Consider the following 18595-nt stretch of genomic DNA (forward strand, 5'->3'; position numbering starts at 1 on the left):
ATCTGCATGACACTGTCACATGGGTCAATCAACTTGTGAACATTTGTGGTGCTCAGATGTGATAGTCATAGGTGGTGCAGGTGCCACACACCTGAGCAGGCTTGCAGTATGAATTGTACAACTGTTTTATAAGCCATCTCCTTTGTGGACTAGTTGCATTTTACCAGTGAACCAAAGTGTGCTATATAAGTGCAGTTTTACATTTCTGAACAGACTGATGATCTCAGCAGTTTGGTCACTTTTCTGATCATTTACAGCAAGTTTACAATCTCTGCACCACTTTGAACTCTTATCCAGATGTGACTGACCATTCATGCAGCTTTTCCTGGTATAGGGTGACAAAATATAAACAGCATTACAAATGACCTACAAGCAACAAATTCGTATTCCTTGCTTTTATACAATAATTAAATTGTGCCATCACTATCCAGTACAGCTGACTCTTCGGCCTTAACACTGCATAATATGAGCATGAGAGAACTACAGAGGAATGTATTTGATACCTTATGAAATAGGAAAATGCTGATTTTTTTTTTAAATATATATGCACATGAATCTGGTGTGGATTTTTAACACAGTGAGACCATTACACAATGTGAGAGGAAGAAACACTTGGTTATGTGAAAAAAATTTTAACACCACGCTAATGAGGGGAAGAACAATGGGATGGGTTAGGAATGGCATAAGAAATATTTAATATTGGAAAACTTTTTCAGTTCTTACAAAAATCTCAGGTGATCTCCTGGAAGTGAGAAACTTCAGTCACTGGGCACTGGTTGCAGATCTACCAGATACTTTCTTCATAATTGTTTGCACCTCATGTATGCATTATCACCATTGGTATAATGAATGGAAACCACCATCTGCATCACTATTATCTGTAATAAAGATGGTCAGTTTTCATAGGAATAGCAGATAAGTCCCATATAAAAGTTGGAAAAGGAAAAATGACAGAAAACAATATAAATATTACGTGTTGTAACACCATAAAAATAGTGATAATGTTACAAGAAATAACATCAAATAATGGTCTCATTCATATCCAGTGCTGTAAGTTGTAGATTGCCAGTAATGACAATATTTCACTCAAAACTTTAAAAGGTATAGAGGATGCAATACATGGACTGAACAGGTGTGGTGACAGAGCGAGAAATTATCAGAACAGTATGGAATTCTTTAAATTATGGTGATAAGTTTAGGAATGCTGTGTTCATTTGTCCAATGACCACTGAACTCTCTTTTTTATAGCCCAGTCTGTGAAGCCCAAAGATGTTCGATTAGGGGAAAAATATCGTGTAGCCATTAATTTTTGCCTAGTGTCAAGAGGGAGTGTCGTGATCAGTATGCTAAAAATCGAGTGGTAGGATGTGAGTCTTGGGATGGGGCAGTGATGTTTAAAGATCACTTTTTACGTTTCATTTCGAGTAACTCAAAAACTGCAGTTTCGACTGAAAATGTTTCCCCACACAGAATCAAACTACATGAAATTTGCTAAAAATGTTACTTTTGCATCTATGAGTAATAGCTTCTGCATTTCAGGGAATAGAAAAACCAATTATTAAAAATATTGCTTTAACTATACGAAATTAATTATCTTTACATGGAGGGTTCAAAAACAAATTTGTGTACCATGTGTAAGTGTAGAACAGCCATACTACAGTACAAATCATGTTCTGGGAGTGCAACAGGGTGATGGGGAGGTATGGGGAGTAGAAGCAAAGGAAAGACAGGTTGCCAGATTATGTTCATGCTCTTCCTTCCTTCACAGGTCTGCAAACTGAAGATAAAGGTGGTGATTCCCCATTCGATCTACCCCACTATGTCACAAGCAGCAACCAAACGGTGTCTCGCAAAGTTATTACAACTTTCCACAATGTGCCTATGAAGAGCTCACTACCACAGTCTGCAGTCATGCCTGGAGGCCATTTATTTTCCACAGAATGCGTCAAGACTTAATGGAAAGCTGATATTGGTTGGTAATGACATTAACACAAGAAACACATATAGACAGAGTCTCTGAAAATCTTTTCAGACTGTTCTGCGCTGTTGGAGGGGAAACTGATTGTGTCATCCTTTATGGAGGTTGTAGCCTTCTTGTGGGAGGTGAAAATTCCTTCACCATGAGTGCTGCTTGCTTTTCAATTTAGACAGACTATACCTCCCCAGCATTTATTGTCCAGTTCGCCTGTGTGAGAAGACAAAATAACTTCACTGAGCTCATATTTGTACAGTGGAGTTATTTTTCAGTTTGTTAAGGAAGTACTTTGTTGCAGTTGTTCGGTGAGGTATTATGTAAATAAAATCTCAACAGAGGAGCTGTGAGTGTCCCCACACTGAAGAGCCTGTCTAAACTGTAACACTCAATCAATATATATGTGATAATGTCAATTTCTTTGTCTTTTCTATGCCTTTCTGGAATATTTTTCATGACATCAGGGATTTCAAAATGCACCTCTTCAGCTTTTGCTTACCAACCTGTGAAGAGACCCAGAGTCTTAAATTGCATTTCTCTACAACAGAGATTGGTAACCTGTTATAGAACGTAAGATATTTCACCATAAGACAAGCAATGCATTACAGCAGACTACTGTTCTAGATGGAATATGGTCAGTCCCATTCCAGCAGACATACTCACGCCCATCTTGGAAGATATACTATGGATGTATGGTACGTAGGTCCACTCAGTGCAGCCCATTTCACAACTGCAATAAGTTCCACTTACTCCTAAACGTAAAAGATTTATGCATCCTATCACTAACACAATTAATAGTGAGAGACCTGCAGTACCTTTCTGATGATTTGTTAATTCACCAAGTGACAGCAACATAATTACACAGCTTTACAACATACTTTCAATGGTAGACAGCAACAAGGTGACACATTTACCAATCTAGTCCCTTTGCCACCAACACTATCACATCTACAAACTAAGTACTTCTCGGCCCTATTTCAGGCTTGTATTTTACACATTACCTCACATAATACATGCAGTGACTATTGATTTAATAATCTGAAAATAACACCACCATATAGAGTGTTTTTTCCACCATTTACGAACTACAGGGATTGATGGATGAGGGGATACAATACAGAAAAGATCCTATGTCCAAAATGAATTATTTCCGTGCTAGAGACCATTTATTAAATCACACATTGTTACATAGAGTGTGTTCTAATATGTACCATATCATCCAGCCACAGTTACTGTATGCATGGTTTCCCACTAGAAAGTAATACTGTTTCTCATACATCTTGCCATAGGATCCTCTCCTGCCATAGTAATTGGTAATGTGTCCGATTCACTTCTCTTATTGACTCAACTTGTAGTGGATGTGATACAGCATTGTACACAATCGTTCCATATTCGTATTGAGAGGTTGCAAACGTGATGTTTCCTTATGGAAAGGCGAATGGCGATGGCTAGCAGGGTTGTATCAGGAGACCTATCCCCGCCAATAACAACCACACCATTCAATGTTGGCAACAGTGTTTCACTGTTTCTCTGAGACAGGGTTGTTTCAGGAAGCAGGAAATCATGGTGTATCCAAAATATGCAGACACCAGACTTGGAGGAAAATGTAATTAACGCTGTGGAAGGCAACTGCTGTGTTAGTTCCAGACAGTCGGCCTGCCAGTACAGTGTAGCCCATATGACCATGTGGAACACTCTATGACAATTGTTGCTACCATTAACTCTTAAGACAACAGGCCTTGCTTGCTAGTGACAGATTTTCCACATCAGGAGCAGTTTCGTGTCTAGTCCCTTCACCAGACAACCACAGTTCTAACATTTGTCATCCATCCTATCCACAGATGTGGTCACCTTTATGCAGAGTAGTATCGTCAGCTTTCATAACAGTCATCTATGGGACAGTATGCAGAGCCCCTGTGGTATGGTGACAGTGAATCATCAGGATCAGTGAACAAAGGATTATGTGGCTGTATATGATGGTGCTCCAGCCCACTTCACTGTTGATGTCGGGACCCCTCTCAGTTGTCTCCACTGGTAGATGTATCTGTATTTGAAGAGGGGGGGGGGGGAGGTCCAGTACATGACCCGCTCATTCACCAGATCTCAACCCATTCGATTTCTGGTTATCTCAGAAGTACTGTACATGCAGAGCCCATTCCAGATGTGGAGACATTGGAGCAACGTATTCATCCTGGCTTTGCCACCGTTTAGTTGCAGCTTGACCAAACAGCTTGAGACAGAACATGCTACAGCACATACTCACATGTAGGGAGTCACATGGAAACCATTTCAGTACTTATTGCAACTGTGACAGCTTGGTACAGCACAGTCTAGGTCGCAGTCTCTATATGATTACATAAATGGTCTCTAGCAAGGAAACTATGCGTTCTGGACATAAGTTCATTAGACCTTCTTTGTTCTGCATCCTCTCATCAATCAATCCCTAGAGTTTGTACACGGTGGAAAAATCACCATGTTTAAATGCCAGCTGAGTGAAGTTATTTTGTCTACTTACAGAAGAGGACTGGACAGGGAATGCTGGGAGGTATAGACTGTATGTAAACTGAAAATCGAGCTACAGTTGTAGTGGGGGAAGTTGCTTTCCCTGGAAGAACATTTTAGTTACTGTACTGGATGACACACAAAATTTCTCCCTCTAGCAGTGTAAAACAGTATAGACATTCATACAGATTTTGTCCATATGTTACTTTTATTACCATTATTAGTGAAGTGTTAATGCAAGTTGTTGAAAAGAAACAAAACACCTTCACACTTACCCTCCACCACCCTCCACCTTCCCCTGCCCATGCCATGGGCATATCTTCATACTGGGTCCCCAGTAATTCATTAACCAAACTGTGGAAGGGTCCATATTATTTTGTGAAATACCCTACTCTTAATTTTTGTAACAGTGCTGTTAAGAGAGTGGAAATTTCCTGCTCACCGTTTTGCAGGCTTATTAAGGAGTGAAGTGTATGAACGCAATCCTGCAACTTACTTTCCATTGTGCTTCTACTCAACACATCTCGCTCTTCACATACCCACACACCCTGGTACATAATTTATATGTTACATTTACTGTATTGCACTTAAATGTGGTGCAAACCTTTAATATTTGATTTTAACCCATTTCATTTAAAGTTACAAATTAACTTTATACCGTTAAAACTGCTTTTTTCCATTCTCTGCAATAGTATCAATATAAACCCATCCATGTGATAACAGCGTCACCTGGCAAAGGATGACTGTCACACATGCATGGTACATGTAGTATCAGTGAGCATCCTCTATGTGTAGAATGGAGAAGGTGTGTGATCTGAGTTTGACTAAGGGCAGATTGTGATAGCCCAGAGGCTCAGCACGAGTATTTCGAAAAATGTATGACTTGTCAGGTGTTCGATGAGTGCTGCGACAAAACCAAGGTGAAACAACATCCAGACATCGTGGAGCTGGGTGGCGTCAGATGTCATAAGCTAGGCAGACTGGTAAGAGGACGGGCAGCAAACTGTGGTAGAACTAACATCAGACTTTAATGCTGGTCAGAGAAAAGGGTGTCTGAACACACAGTGCACATAACACTGCTGATGGACCTCTGAAGCCTACGACTCTTGAACATGCCAATGTTAACATCACATCATCAGCAACTAAAACTGAAATGGGCAAGTGACCATTGGCACTGAACGTTGGCACAGTGGCAGTGTGTTACATGGTCTGATGAATCCCCTCATCGTGTCAGTGGGAGGGTGCAGATCTGTCGTCTTCCATGGGAACAATTGTTTGTCTTGAAATTCGTACTACGGTTAGAGACAAACTGGTGGCAGCTCCATTATGATCTGGGGATCATTCATGTGGCCATCATGCAACCAATGGAACTCAGGTAGGGCACAGTGATGGGCAAGGGGCAAGGGCTATCACACACTAGTTGCAGGCGACATATGCCACTTCATAAGTAACGTTTCGTGACAGCACTGGCATTTTTCAACAAGACAATGCACCATGCCACAAGGCCAGGAGTGTGATGGAGTAGTATGGAGTGGTTAGAGGAACACAGTGGTGAGTCCCAGTTGATGTGCTGGCTCCTTCTCCCCCAACTCGCAACATCTGAACCCAATCAAATAGTTCTGGGATGTGATTGAACATAGATTCAGAGCTCATTGGTCACCCCGCCCCCCCAAGAAAAAACTCCCTGAAAATACCTACCAAGGCATCATCGCTTCCAGGCCACAATGCCTTGCTGCTGTTACCCATGCTGAAAGTGGACATACTGTCTATTAGTTAGGTGATCATAATGTTCTGTCTGATCACTGTATATCTTTGTGTTTTTAAGTAATAGTATCTAGCTTTGTAAAACAAGAAGAGTCATTACTGGCTAGATGGAGGTGGAATACAGAAAATAACTGAACCATCTGAGATGTGTTATTACAAAAGAGTGATCAAAATAATTGAACTGATATGACTGGGTGATTGGGAATGAGGTTCTCCATAGAATTACTAAAAAGGCACTTATGGAAAACACTGATGGGAAGGGACAGTGTAATAGGATGTGTATATGAAGACAACAGAGAATTACTTGTGTGATACTAGACAGAGTTGTAGAGGGCAAAAACTACAGGGTAATGCACATTGGAATATACCAAACAAGTAGTTGAAGATGTTGGATACCATTGCTGCTATGAGATGATGAGACCAGCACAGGACCCCCAAGTCATGACAGCCCACATCAAACCAGTCAGAAGTATCCTCCCCTCTCGTGGACAAAAAATACCAATTTTAATGTTATGTATGTCAAATAGGTACTGTAAATGGAGTGTAATTAATGTGTGCATTTTGTGTGGTGCATAGTGTATACACATGTAGTACAAAGGAGGCAGCTCAGAACTGGTAGGTAATGTGTTTTTTGAGAATTATATGCTATACATCCATCTGCACAGAATTTTGTAAGAACAGTGTGACATAATATTTATTCCAGTATTGGACAACATGACTGTGATGTCTAAATTACAGTTTTGAGCACCAACATATGCTTCCTGACACTTGTTGATACAAGCACTGCATTCACAAGCACCTGAACTACAAAACTGTTTTTGCAAATGTCAGATGTTTCTCTAATATTGCCTCTGTTGTGGGTTACTGGAAAAAGATAGTTGTATTGGTATCACTAATACTCCAACATGCAATGTAAATTGCCTTGCACAGTTTAACTGTAGAAGCAATTGGAAGTCAGTAGGCAGCAATGTGAACTTTAAATCACATTTATGAGGGCATGTTGAAAAGTAATGCCTCCAAATTTATGTGAAAACTCGTACAGATTTTTGAATAAATCTTTATAAACATTCTACACCTTTATTCTTCATCTCTACATGTTTGTGTTGCAACAAAGCCACATTGGCAATGTAAACGTTTCTCCCAGTGAGTGATCGGTTCATTGATACTGTCGCTGCAAGCTGTTCAACTTTGTTGATGGAGCCACAGCCTCACCTCTACTTGCACAACTTAATCACTATAAGACTCAATTCTTCAAAGATGTCTTTAAGTGTTGGCGTATGCAGCTGTCCACTTTGAGCTGAGGTTAGGAGTTCCGTTTGCTTCATTATGAATATGAACAACTGAATGTTTTGACATTACTGACATTGATATAGTGAAAACAATGCACCGGTTTCGTTCTTCTGTTGATTCAATTGAAGGCTCATTTTGTGCAGTTACAAACTTGATTAGAGCACACTCTTCCACATGCAATAACATAGTTCCATTACACACTGCAGTGTTACACACTACAATTAGAAGCTGCATAATAGTAATGTTGCAACTTGTCAGTGAAATTGGAATTCGACCACGTAATATGCATGATAAGTAATACCTAAATTGATACTGAGAACAGAATAAAAAAATTCAGCAGCATTACTTTTTAATGAGCCTCCATATTACGAGACAATGGGAGAAGTGCAAGGAATTTAACTAACACATTTCTTCAGTGTTAATAGATTTTTCCATCATCCATAGCAAAGACGTCAACGTGATATGGCACGTGACATAACAGCGAGGTTTGTAGTCCAAAATGCTAAGAAGCCATATGTGTTGACTCTGCCTTCTGGAGTGGTGCAAAGTAACCCAGTGCATACTGGAAATTTCATTTACAACCGTAGAGAAATTTTGTTGTGTGGGCACAAACTTACAGCTGGATGTTAAATGAGGCAGCATTAGTCATTCAAAGCTCTGAAACTATGAAAATGATTGTGACTTAACTTAGTATCTCCACCAACACTAAAATTTAGGCTCATAATCGAGTTACAGCCCCAGGGTTGGTCTATAAACCTAGTTCTTAATTATTGTAAACACAACTGAGAGAAAATCTCATCTCTATGATCTTTTGTCCATTCTGAGACAATGATGATATGGTTCAAAATGGCTCTGAGCACTATGGGACTCAACTGCTGTGGTTATCAGTCCCCTAACTAACCTAAGGACATCACACACATCCATGCCCGAGGCAGGATTCGAACCTGCGACCATAGCAGTCGCACGGTTCCGCACTGCGCGCCTAGAACTGCGAGACCACCGCGGCCGGCAATGATGATATCTCGACAGAAAGAAAAAACAGTGTTGGAAATGACATTGTTGGAAAAGTCTCATATGCCAGAAAATATTCAAACCAGAGCTGTGAGCATGAGAATGTTAACCTGGTAAATCCAAACAGGAATAAATAGGCAGGTGATTTAATTAAAAATTAAGGACAAGTCGTTGAGTGGATGGAAGAAACACTGTAACTGCAGGCAAACATATTGAGTAGAAGAGGAAACATGCTGACTACCCTAGTTCAGTAGTTCCGCAGTGAGATATCAGTTCGTCTACTTGTGACCCACAGAAGTATGTGTTACAATGGCAAAATCAGCAGACTGACCTACATTGTGGATCTTCGGTATTATATGGAATACAAAGGTTTTTTTTTCAAATATGTTTTCTGCTCCAAAACTCTGTATTGGTTCTTTTGCTGCAAATATCCAGCAAACATCTGCATTTCTCTTATGCATGACGTCAACGAAAATTCGCGTTTATGTTCAGTTTCTGCAACAGACAATGAAAGTTTTACAGGAACTGTACTGGCAAGCAAATTGTAACTTGTCCAAGCAGAATTAGTCTTACTGATGAGTGATGATTGCAACTCGGAGACCTAGAGATACCGAAATGATGCTGCTGTTGGGAGAGAGATGCAACCTCTTTTCCATAAGTATTTAGCTATTTCTAAGGTACTATTAGAGGTTACTCTTAGCGGCCAGTGTGTTCTTTCAGAACCAAAGCTTTTACTATATTGGCTAGAACGCTTCCCCATTTCATCAACTTTTTGTGAGCCTGTGCGTTTTGTACAAAGCATCACCAAGAGAATAAAAGTGTGTCGACTAAGTTGTTCATCTATCTAATAAATAATCCCGTTGATTCTGGAGAACCATCTTGTCGATAATTGAAGTTGATGATGCCATTGTTAAAACGTACATCAGTTTTATCACATCAACCATTTGTTACTCAATTCATGACGTGGATAGCGTACGAAAATTCCCATATTATTCTGGTCGTGTCAACTGCATTTGATATTGACCAAGGAACTTTATTTTTTATGTCAGTAATTCCTAGACACTGCTGGACCTCTTTATTCAGTCTGTACTGTACCATAAGAAGTGCATGTAACAAGTGTCATTCTGGCTTGATCTAGCTGGATAATTACTTGAATCAATATATTCTAGACATCACTAGGAGTGACAGTGTGATTCGAGTACACAAAAATAGGGTGAATACAGTTACACATCAGAGCAACAGATATGAACTCCAGAGCAATGATAGGCAAAGTTATTACTACAGTCGTCCGAAGTATATACCCATAAAGTGACGAAACAAATTTTCAGCAAAGTGTTACTGAAATGTAAATTTCCTTTTGCTTTACTTCATCAAAAATGAGCGTATCTTGTTTTTATTCGTTCTTTCCGAAAATAGTTCTTAATTGTTCTACAGCCTCTTTGTTAATTTCACATGAGCATTTGAAATCATTTAATTTTGGAGATGTTTCAGAAGGTTGTTGCAACAATGCGTCCTTCAATGTCTATATTCTTTGAGCTGCTAATGTTCAAGAACCCGGTATCCAGAATGAATTAATTGTCACATCACATAACACATTCTTTTTTTTTAATTGGCATTTCTTTAACATCGTGACAAATATGATTTTCTGTTTTCACTGAGTTTACAATGATCTAGGACATTTGACTGAGCCATTTTATGGTTTTCATCTAAGACTTGCTTTTGGAAGAGATTTATTTCAGCATTTTCTGTCCTTAATTTATCACGTAATCGGACAGTTTCCAGTTCCTGGTACATCAACATCGTTTTAATGTGATTACTACTCCGTTCAGTACTGATATGCTCCCTATATTTTCCTCAGCAAAAGCAGCACTGGCAGGCATTGAAACTGCAGCTTGTTTACTGTCTTCTTTCCACAGATTCCCTTTAGCGAGTGCTTGACGGACGATTTTCTTTTGTGTAATATTTTCGACAGATATTTCAGTAAACTGGGAAATACATGAGGAACCACTCAGCCGCTCTCGTTTTAAAAGACCACCCTCGTCTTACAATTTCAACTTGTTTACTGATGATAGAGATTTGTTGTTCCTCACTAAAATGAGAATAACAGACAAAACAACTCTTGAGTCAGATTGTCTTTCTGGGGAATTGCTGTCAACCATTTTGAAATTATACTTAAGTTTTTGGAGACCTACAAATATTTACCCTTAGTTTCTCTTCAGCCATATCGGTTCACTGGATCGAAAAACGTGGACATGTTTTGTTCGTTTTCTTCTATAATTACCAGTAACTACAACTCTCAGCACCTGTTTATAACCACAGACTTGAACTCTTAACCATTCACTCACAAGTCCTAAACAAACTGTCAGAATAAATTGGGGCAGAAGCAACAAACGCCATCCGATTGCATGTCAACTTGAGTCTCAAGTGACAGTGCTACTCGTAGTTCTTGCATATATGAAGATGGTACCTGTTGTTTCGGACATTTACAAAAGGATACCATCTTCAAGGCTCACTGGCCATTTGACCGTCTTCTTCTATGCGGATGCACAAACAGTGCCTGAACTCTTATGGGAATCGGCAAAAAGCTGCGAGTAATGAGTATAATGGGCAGGGGCACTATGAGTATAGTGCGGACAATAGGTTGGGAATGTGGGTCTCACGGTAGGCGTGCCAGAGATAAGTAGATAAGTCTTTGCAGTTGCACAATCGTCCGTGTCCTCAGTGGCTCAGATGGATAGAGCATCTGCCATGTATGCAGGGGATCCCAGGTTCGAGTCCCAGTTGGGGCACTTATTTTCAACTGTCCCCATTGATTTATATCAATGCCTGTATGCAGCTAGGGGTATTCATTTCATTGTAGTTCTCAGGCTCGCCACCTCTCCTGTCCAATTACGTTAATGCACAGGGAGTAAGCACACTCTCTCTTCTTCTTGCTATGGGCAAAGTGCGAGGTTCCCAAATGAAGGATAAGGGTCAGTAAGCACCATGAAGTACGCTATGTACTGACTGATTATGTGTAAAATTAGTGCAGTATAGCGGAGTGTGAAATTATGGTGATACGTGTTGGCAGAATAACTGCTATATTCATAAAAAAAAAAAAGAAATATTGGGAGCCATGTCATAAGTACAGAAGGGTACAAGTAGTTTTAACTGAGACTTTTTCTCTCTTTCAGTGTCTTGAAGATAATTCGGTAATCTCTCGGCCAAATCATTTTATCAAGGAGGATCCTGAACTAAATTTGGAGGTGGGTGGAACTGAGAATACTGTAAGCACTCCCATCTCTGATTTATTGCATGTAGAGTGATAAAAATGTATTTGTGTAATTGATGTAAGAAATGCATTACTGCGGGACAGGCACAGATTGTGAGTTTTCTTGACCTAAGTGCAATTAATAACTTTACAGTACTCTTGTGATATTCCACTTGATGTGGATTAGCAACTGTTATTTGCTTATTGTTCTGGATAGAATCCAATCGGAATCTGTAACAATATGTTTAACCATACTTTCTGTGACCCTCCTGGATGTTAAACATTTCGTATAAGTTTAAACCATGAGAGTGTAGATCATTTGAAAAATATTCCTCCTTCCAGTAACTTATGATTAACTGATTGCAGAATAATTTGGACATGGTTTATCTTTTCAGTGAATCATTGATATTTGTCAGTTTGAACTAAAAATTTTCAAAGTTGCCAAAGGTACAAAGTGTGCTGCTATTTTTATGTGACAGATCACCCTTGATACATTGATCTCAAAATAGTTACAGTATGGCTACCTCAATGGTATATGTTGAATTACTCACAGATTTGTCAGTCACAGAAAAACTCTTGGACGTATGCAGATAAATCCATGTATTACCTCATCATAGAAGTCATAGCAGATCCAAATAAATTATCTTCTTGGCACAACTTACAGCTTTGATAAGGTCTCCTTGTATGAAGCATAAAACGTAATCCAGTAAAATAAAATGTTGTTGTATTAATTTTGTCCACATTGCATAAGAGAAAGTGGATGGTTAGATTCATAAACTTCTCACAGGAATAAAACCTAACGAACATTTGGGAATATAAGGTAGAGGACTGAAAATGTACGCATAGTGCTTAGAGCCATTTGAACCATTTAAACTGAGAAACGTAAATCCGAAGACATACTATGCAAGACACTGTATGGTACATGGCGGTGGGTATGTTCCACCACTGTTAGTCATTTCCTTTTCTTTTTTGCTTGCAAGCAGAGTGAGGGAAAAGAAACTGTCTGTTGCCTCCATAAAAGCCCTAATTTCTCGTCTTCTTTTGTTGTCTGTAAATGACCCTCATACACATTGATGCCTGTTGATTGTGCAAGCATACCACTCAAGGAGAAATGCTAGGGACAGCGGATATGGTATACAGGATGTTACAGAAAGGTACGGCCAAACTTTCAGGAAACATTCCTCACGCACAAATAAAGAATAGATGTTACGTGGACATGTGTCCAGAAACGCTTAATTTCCATGTTAGAGCTCATTTTAGTTTCGTTACGGGAGAACCAGTTGTTTCCATACCATGTACAACGTGTGCATTCACTATCAGCAGCTGATTGGCCTCCACGGGTACACTTCTCCGAATGGTTCATCCAACAATGTGTCAGTCCTCATTTCAGTGCAAATGTTCTCTTTACGGATGAGGCTTCATTCCAACGCAATCAAATTGTAAATTTTCACAATCAACATGTGTGGGCTGACGAGAATCCGCACGCAATTGTGCAATCACGTCATCAACACAGATTTTCTGTGAACGTTTGGGCAGGCATTGTTGGTGATGTCTTCATTGGGCCCCATGTTCTTCCACCTACGCTCAATGCAGCACGTTATCATGATTTCATAATGGATACTCTACCTGTGCTGCTAGAACATGTGCCTGTACAAGTGCGACACAACATGTGATTCATGCACGATGGAGCTCCTACACATTTCAGTCGAAGTGTTCGTACGCTTCTCAACAACAGATTTGGTGACTGATGGATTGGTAGAGGTGGACCAATTCCATGGCCTCCACACTCTCCTGACCTCAACCTTCTTGACTTTCATTTATGGGGGCATTTGAAAGCTCTTGTCTATGCAATCCCAGTACCAAATGTAGAGACTCTTCGTGCTCATATTGTGGATGGCTGTGATACAATACGCCATTCTCCAGGGCTACATCAGCGCATCAGGGAGGGTGGATACATGTATCCTCGCTAACGGAGGACATTTTGATTATTTCCTGTAACAGAGTGTTTGAAGTCACGCTGGTAGGTTCTGTTGCTGTGTGTTTCCATTCCATGATTAATGTGATTTGAAGAGAAGTAATAAAATGAGCTGTAACATGGAAAGTAAGTGTTTCCGGACACATGTCCACATAACATATTTTCTTTCTCTGTGTGTGAGGAATGTTTCCTGAAAGTTTGGCCGTACCTTTTTGTAACACCCAGTATAAAAGAGAGTGAACCTAGAATAACTGGTTCCTGCATCACATTTTCTCTTCCCAAATTAAGCATTTGTTTGTTAGGCGTCATTCCGTTGTATATGCATGATGTAATAACAATTTTCTATGGGGCACAGGCATAGTAGATTTTGCATATGGTATTCACTTTGGAGAATGTGTTCAATATTGAAATCAGTTCATTTAGCAGAAGTTTTCCTTTACTGTCACTGCTCTGATATTTTCCCATATGACATCAGTTCACAATAAGAGGTAGATCGACACCTTGGACTATTAACTTAGTTGGTGGCATTGTGCTTCATAAAATTTTCCATTAGTAAATGTGCCTCTGCATCATTTCCAAGTTGCTGCCTTCATGCTATTGTGTGGAAAATCAATCTGGAATGCATAAATTTTAGTTCCATTTTGTGCACTATCTTTACAATCAACAGCGCACCAGAAAAAAGTATTTACAAGTTAACGATCCATGACTGTATACTGCCCAACAGCAACCTTACATAATTGATCTCCTCCCATTGTTGTGACAAAACTCACTATTCATTGGTACACATCTAAACTCTGTCTTCTGGAATATTACCATCACTAAATCCTATTAAACGTTTTCTATTTCAGTATACACAAACAGATGATTTCAAAATTAACAAAAGACATTAGATGAAAAAACAGTAAACATAGAAAAATAAAACTCATTATGTCTCTGACAGTTATGGAGGATACACAATGTGTGATGCATTATAATATAGGCAAATATTAGTATGCAAATTAGACCAACAAAGTTTTATTATGGTTCCTTACAACACACGCTGATCAACAGTTACATCAGCAGTGAGCCTCAAATGCAAGTTCCATAAATTTTCTCAACATTGATTCTCAAAAAGAACATCATCTTCCCTCCAAGGATTCCTGTCTGAGTTGCTGAACCATATCCATAACATTTTTGTGCTAATGAAAGCTAATAGTAGCAAATCTAAAAGCATGCCACTGAATTGCTTCAGTTTCTGACTGGTGGGATGTCACATTGTCAAGCATGCGTATGTTCCAACAAAAAAAAAAATTGGAAAACAGGAGTTCAAAAGAGAATATATAAAAATCGTGAGATAAAGCTGGGAAAATGAGGTCAAAATCACTACCACATAATTTAAAACTGCGAAGAAGCTACAAAAATGGAATTTTCTGAACTCAGCTCTGTGTGTGTTTCAGATAGACTCTGATGTTATAGCCAATAAGGATAAAAAAAATACGCAGTGTAAGAACAAGAAAGGAATTTTTTAGTCATTTCAACGTCTCCTGCATATAAAGATTAGATTTCAACCTGTCGGAAAAGAAACACATATGAATAAATCAGTCATCTTTAATCCATTAACACTCGTATTATGAGTAAGAAATTTTTCAACAAATTATTCATTGCTTTACCATAAATTGTAAGAAACTTGCAGACATACTGAAAACCATTATGAGATTATGCTAACAACAAAAGAGGAGTAAACACCGGTCGTGGAACATTGTCTATGATCACGGTCTAGTAGATGTGAGGGAACAAGCATTGAAAATTTTAAATACTAACAAACCCTAGAAAATGGCAGGAATTCTTGAAAGTATAGGAAATAATGTTCAAGGCTATAAAAAAGAATGTAAACTGGTCACTTGAAACCAACATAAAAATAACAATTTTAGTCTATGACTTCCACTCAGTTCTTGACTGTGTGCCTCTGAAAGAACAACTAGATTTTGGAGGCGAAACAATTCAGATTAAAAATCATCTGTTGAGGAACTGAAGGAAATCAGTACTTTGGAAAATGACAAGTCATCAGCGGAAACAGAAACTCATAACAGAAGTATGAAGATACGGATACTGAGCAACAGTAATCTGACACAAGCAACTGACAGAATTATGTTAAACATTTGTAAAATTGAAAAAATTACTGAAGAGTGGAAATGTGCATTAATTGTTCCTCTTCATAAAAATGACATAAAACCAGTCTGAATAATTACAGGGAATTTCACTGCATCCTGTTATGCCCAAAATTCTTCAAAAAGTCCTGTGAAGTCAACTGGATGAACATGTAGAAAAGTCTGAATAATTACAGGGAATTTCACTGCATCCTGTTATGCCCAAAATTCTTCAAAAAGTCCTGTGAAGTCAACTGGATGAACATGTAGGCCCATTAATAGTCGAGTATAAGGCACGATTTTGCAAAGGGTAATCGTGTAGAGAACAGATATGGGAACCAAAGTCAATTTTGCAAAGATGGTGATGTGTAAATACTGTGACAACTTATCACATGTCTCAGAAAGGCTTATGATTTGATAGAAGAAAATCTTGATTCAGTACTTCAAAGGAATTCAAAATTGACAGGAAAGCAGTGGCAGTTATCCAACAGACATTAATGGGTACAACCTCAAATGTTAAATTGATTGGAGAAATTTCAGAAGCATTTGAAATGCACAACAGTGTGCAGCCAGAGATCCACAATCCCCTCCAATTTAAAATAATTCTGAAAAAAGTTATGAAAAGATAGGGAAGGAGATGAGGGAATCCAAATTGAAATTAAAAAAGAGCAGAATACCAACATGAGGTGTATGGCTCTTATAGATACTCACAGTTCTAAGAAACTGTAGAAAAGCCAAACTTGCCCTGGAGAAGCTTCATAAAATGTCACAGAAAACTGGTCTACAAATCATCTGTGAGGAAACTCAGTAATTGACAGGAAGCCTGCAGATAATCTCTTCACTATAACTTGGTATGAGGAAGTGTCACAAGATATATACATTAAATATCCAGGAGAGATAATCCAATCAGCATTTATTTATTTATGCTAGTCTGACGAGGGCCATCAGGTTCTGTTCTGCATTGGACCAGGGTTTCACACATACATCATAGTTACCCAAGAAACAACAGTTTTAATATGACAAATAGTATTAAAATGATTTGAGTGTCCTAAGTGGCAATGTGAGTAAGTAATACTATGAACTAATAAAGTTAATAATGACATTACTAGTAGAATTACAGCTGCTGCCACAAATGGTGGTGGTGGTAACAGTAGTAATGACAACAATAATAGTGGCAGGTATAAAAAGGATTTATAAATGTACAAGATAGTTTTCAGATATATTGAGTCCCGTGGAAAGGAAATTTAAAAAGCCTCACCAACTAAGAATTCTGGGAAAAGAGGAAGATTTGGGTGGAGCATCATTATATGCTCACATGTCAGTTCAAAGAGCAATTTAAAAGCAGCCAAACGTCGCTACTTCAGGACGTTTGTAGAGTACACACATGGGTGACTTTATGTTAATGGATGTAATGTACATGAACATATTCCTCTTGTTTATCTTCATGATTGTTTGATGTGTGTAGCACATTATGTGATAAATCAAGAGTATGTGTATGCCACAAGTCCACCCAGTTGTCAGTTACACCTGTTGTATCTTGAAAAGATGTAGTCTTCTCAATTTACGGAACTTGTGGACATACTTGGTTTGAGCCACATCTCTGATAGAAGTATCAAATGTATGTCCATGCCTTGAAATATGTGACACTTTGTTATGATGAGGTGGCAGAGATCGGACATTTACGAGTGCAGTGTGATGTTCAGTACATTTGGCTACAAGGATCATGATGATGCTAGATAGTAGCGACTTTAGGCTGGTGCGGTTAGGAGAACAAAGAATACCAAAGTGCATTGTGGTAGGGGAGCAAGGTTCTTGACGTGAAAGTGGGAGATATCTCCAGGAGGAGGGAGGTTTTGTGGCCAAGGCCAGCAGGCTTTGCACTGGTCAGTGAATTGTCAGCTGAAGACAGGAGTAGAAAGTTCCTGAACAGAGCTAGAACAGTCTCTTCACAACAATATCGAAAGCAAGATAAATGGAATGAAAGCAGTCTGTCTTGCTATTGGTGCTAATGATGAGTAACCACAGTAATATGATGATAAATTATTAAAGTAGAAATAAGACTGTAATTTTTATCATCTGAATCAGAGCCTTGTGAACATAGAATAGTAATAGTGAATTAATGAATAGTATTGGTCGTGGAGGTATGAGAATTGAGCAGAAATGAGTACTAAAAGTAATCATAGACAAACAGAGAATAATAAGAGGGGAAACTGTTTTAAGTATAATATTAGTAAAACAAAGTGTTTCTTTGCAAAATAGACATGAAAGTAAACACACAAAATTAGAGGCAACAAGAGTTGAAATTTTTTTTAGCTTCAAACGTCCTGTCTGCATTGCAGACTGATCATTCCTATTTTAGGTCTTCACCATCATCCTGCCATCATTTGTCCACAAGTTTTGCAGCTGAAATCTTGATATCACACTGTTCAAAATCTTCAGTCTTTCAAAAGTGAGATCCTCCCTTATTGTCAAACGTAACTTCAGGAGTTTCTTGCTCAAAAGCTTGTCAACTGATGTGGAGTTGTCGTAACAAAAAATCTATTTTAGTCAATGTAAAACTACTGCTGTAGAAAATACTGTGATTCATGGTTAAACAAAAATGACTGACTGAGAAGCAGGAAAGAAAAATTCTCAGGATAATATTTGGACAAGTTTTCTGTGAACGAATTTGGATAAAGAGGCCCTTTAGAGAGATCTATAGATAG

At 38.7% G+C, this 18595-nt stretch overlaps 1 protein-coding gene across 9 annotated transcripts in view; it reads left to right on the forward strand.

Annotated features, from left to right (window-relative positions):
- LOC126213145 (zinc finger protein ZFP2-like) overlaps window positions 1-18595 on the forward strand; it is an 83181-nt gene that overhangs the window by 49746 nt on the left and 14840 nt on the right. For 8 of the 9 annotated variants that reach the window (XR_007541085.1, XM_049940764.1, XM_049940772.1 and 5 more), the window contains one exon: window positions 11713-11784. The exons of the other annotated variant lie outside the window; for it this stretch is intronic. Coding sequence is in view for 7 of the 8 variants with exons in the window: in XM_049940764.1 (XP_049796721.1) it covers window positions 11713-11784 (72 nt within the window). In the remaining variant the exon portion in view is untranslated. The remainder of the gene's footprint in view (window positions 1-11712; window positions 11785-18595) is intronic. 9 annotated transcript variants of the gene reach the window in all.

Source organism: Schistocerca nitens, chromosome 11 (genome assembly GCF_023898315.1).
Source record: "Schistocerca nitens isolate TAMUIC-IGC-003100 chromosome 11, iqSchNite1.1, whole genome shotgun sequence".
Lineage (NCBI taxonomy): Eukaryota > Metazoa > Arthropoda > Insecta > Orthoptera > Acrididae > Schistocerca > Schistocerca nitens.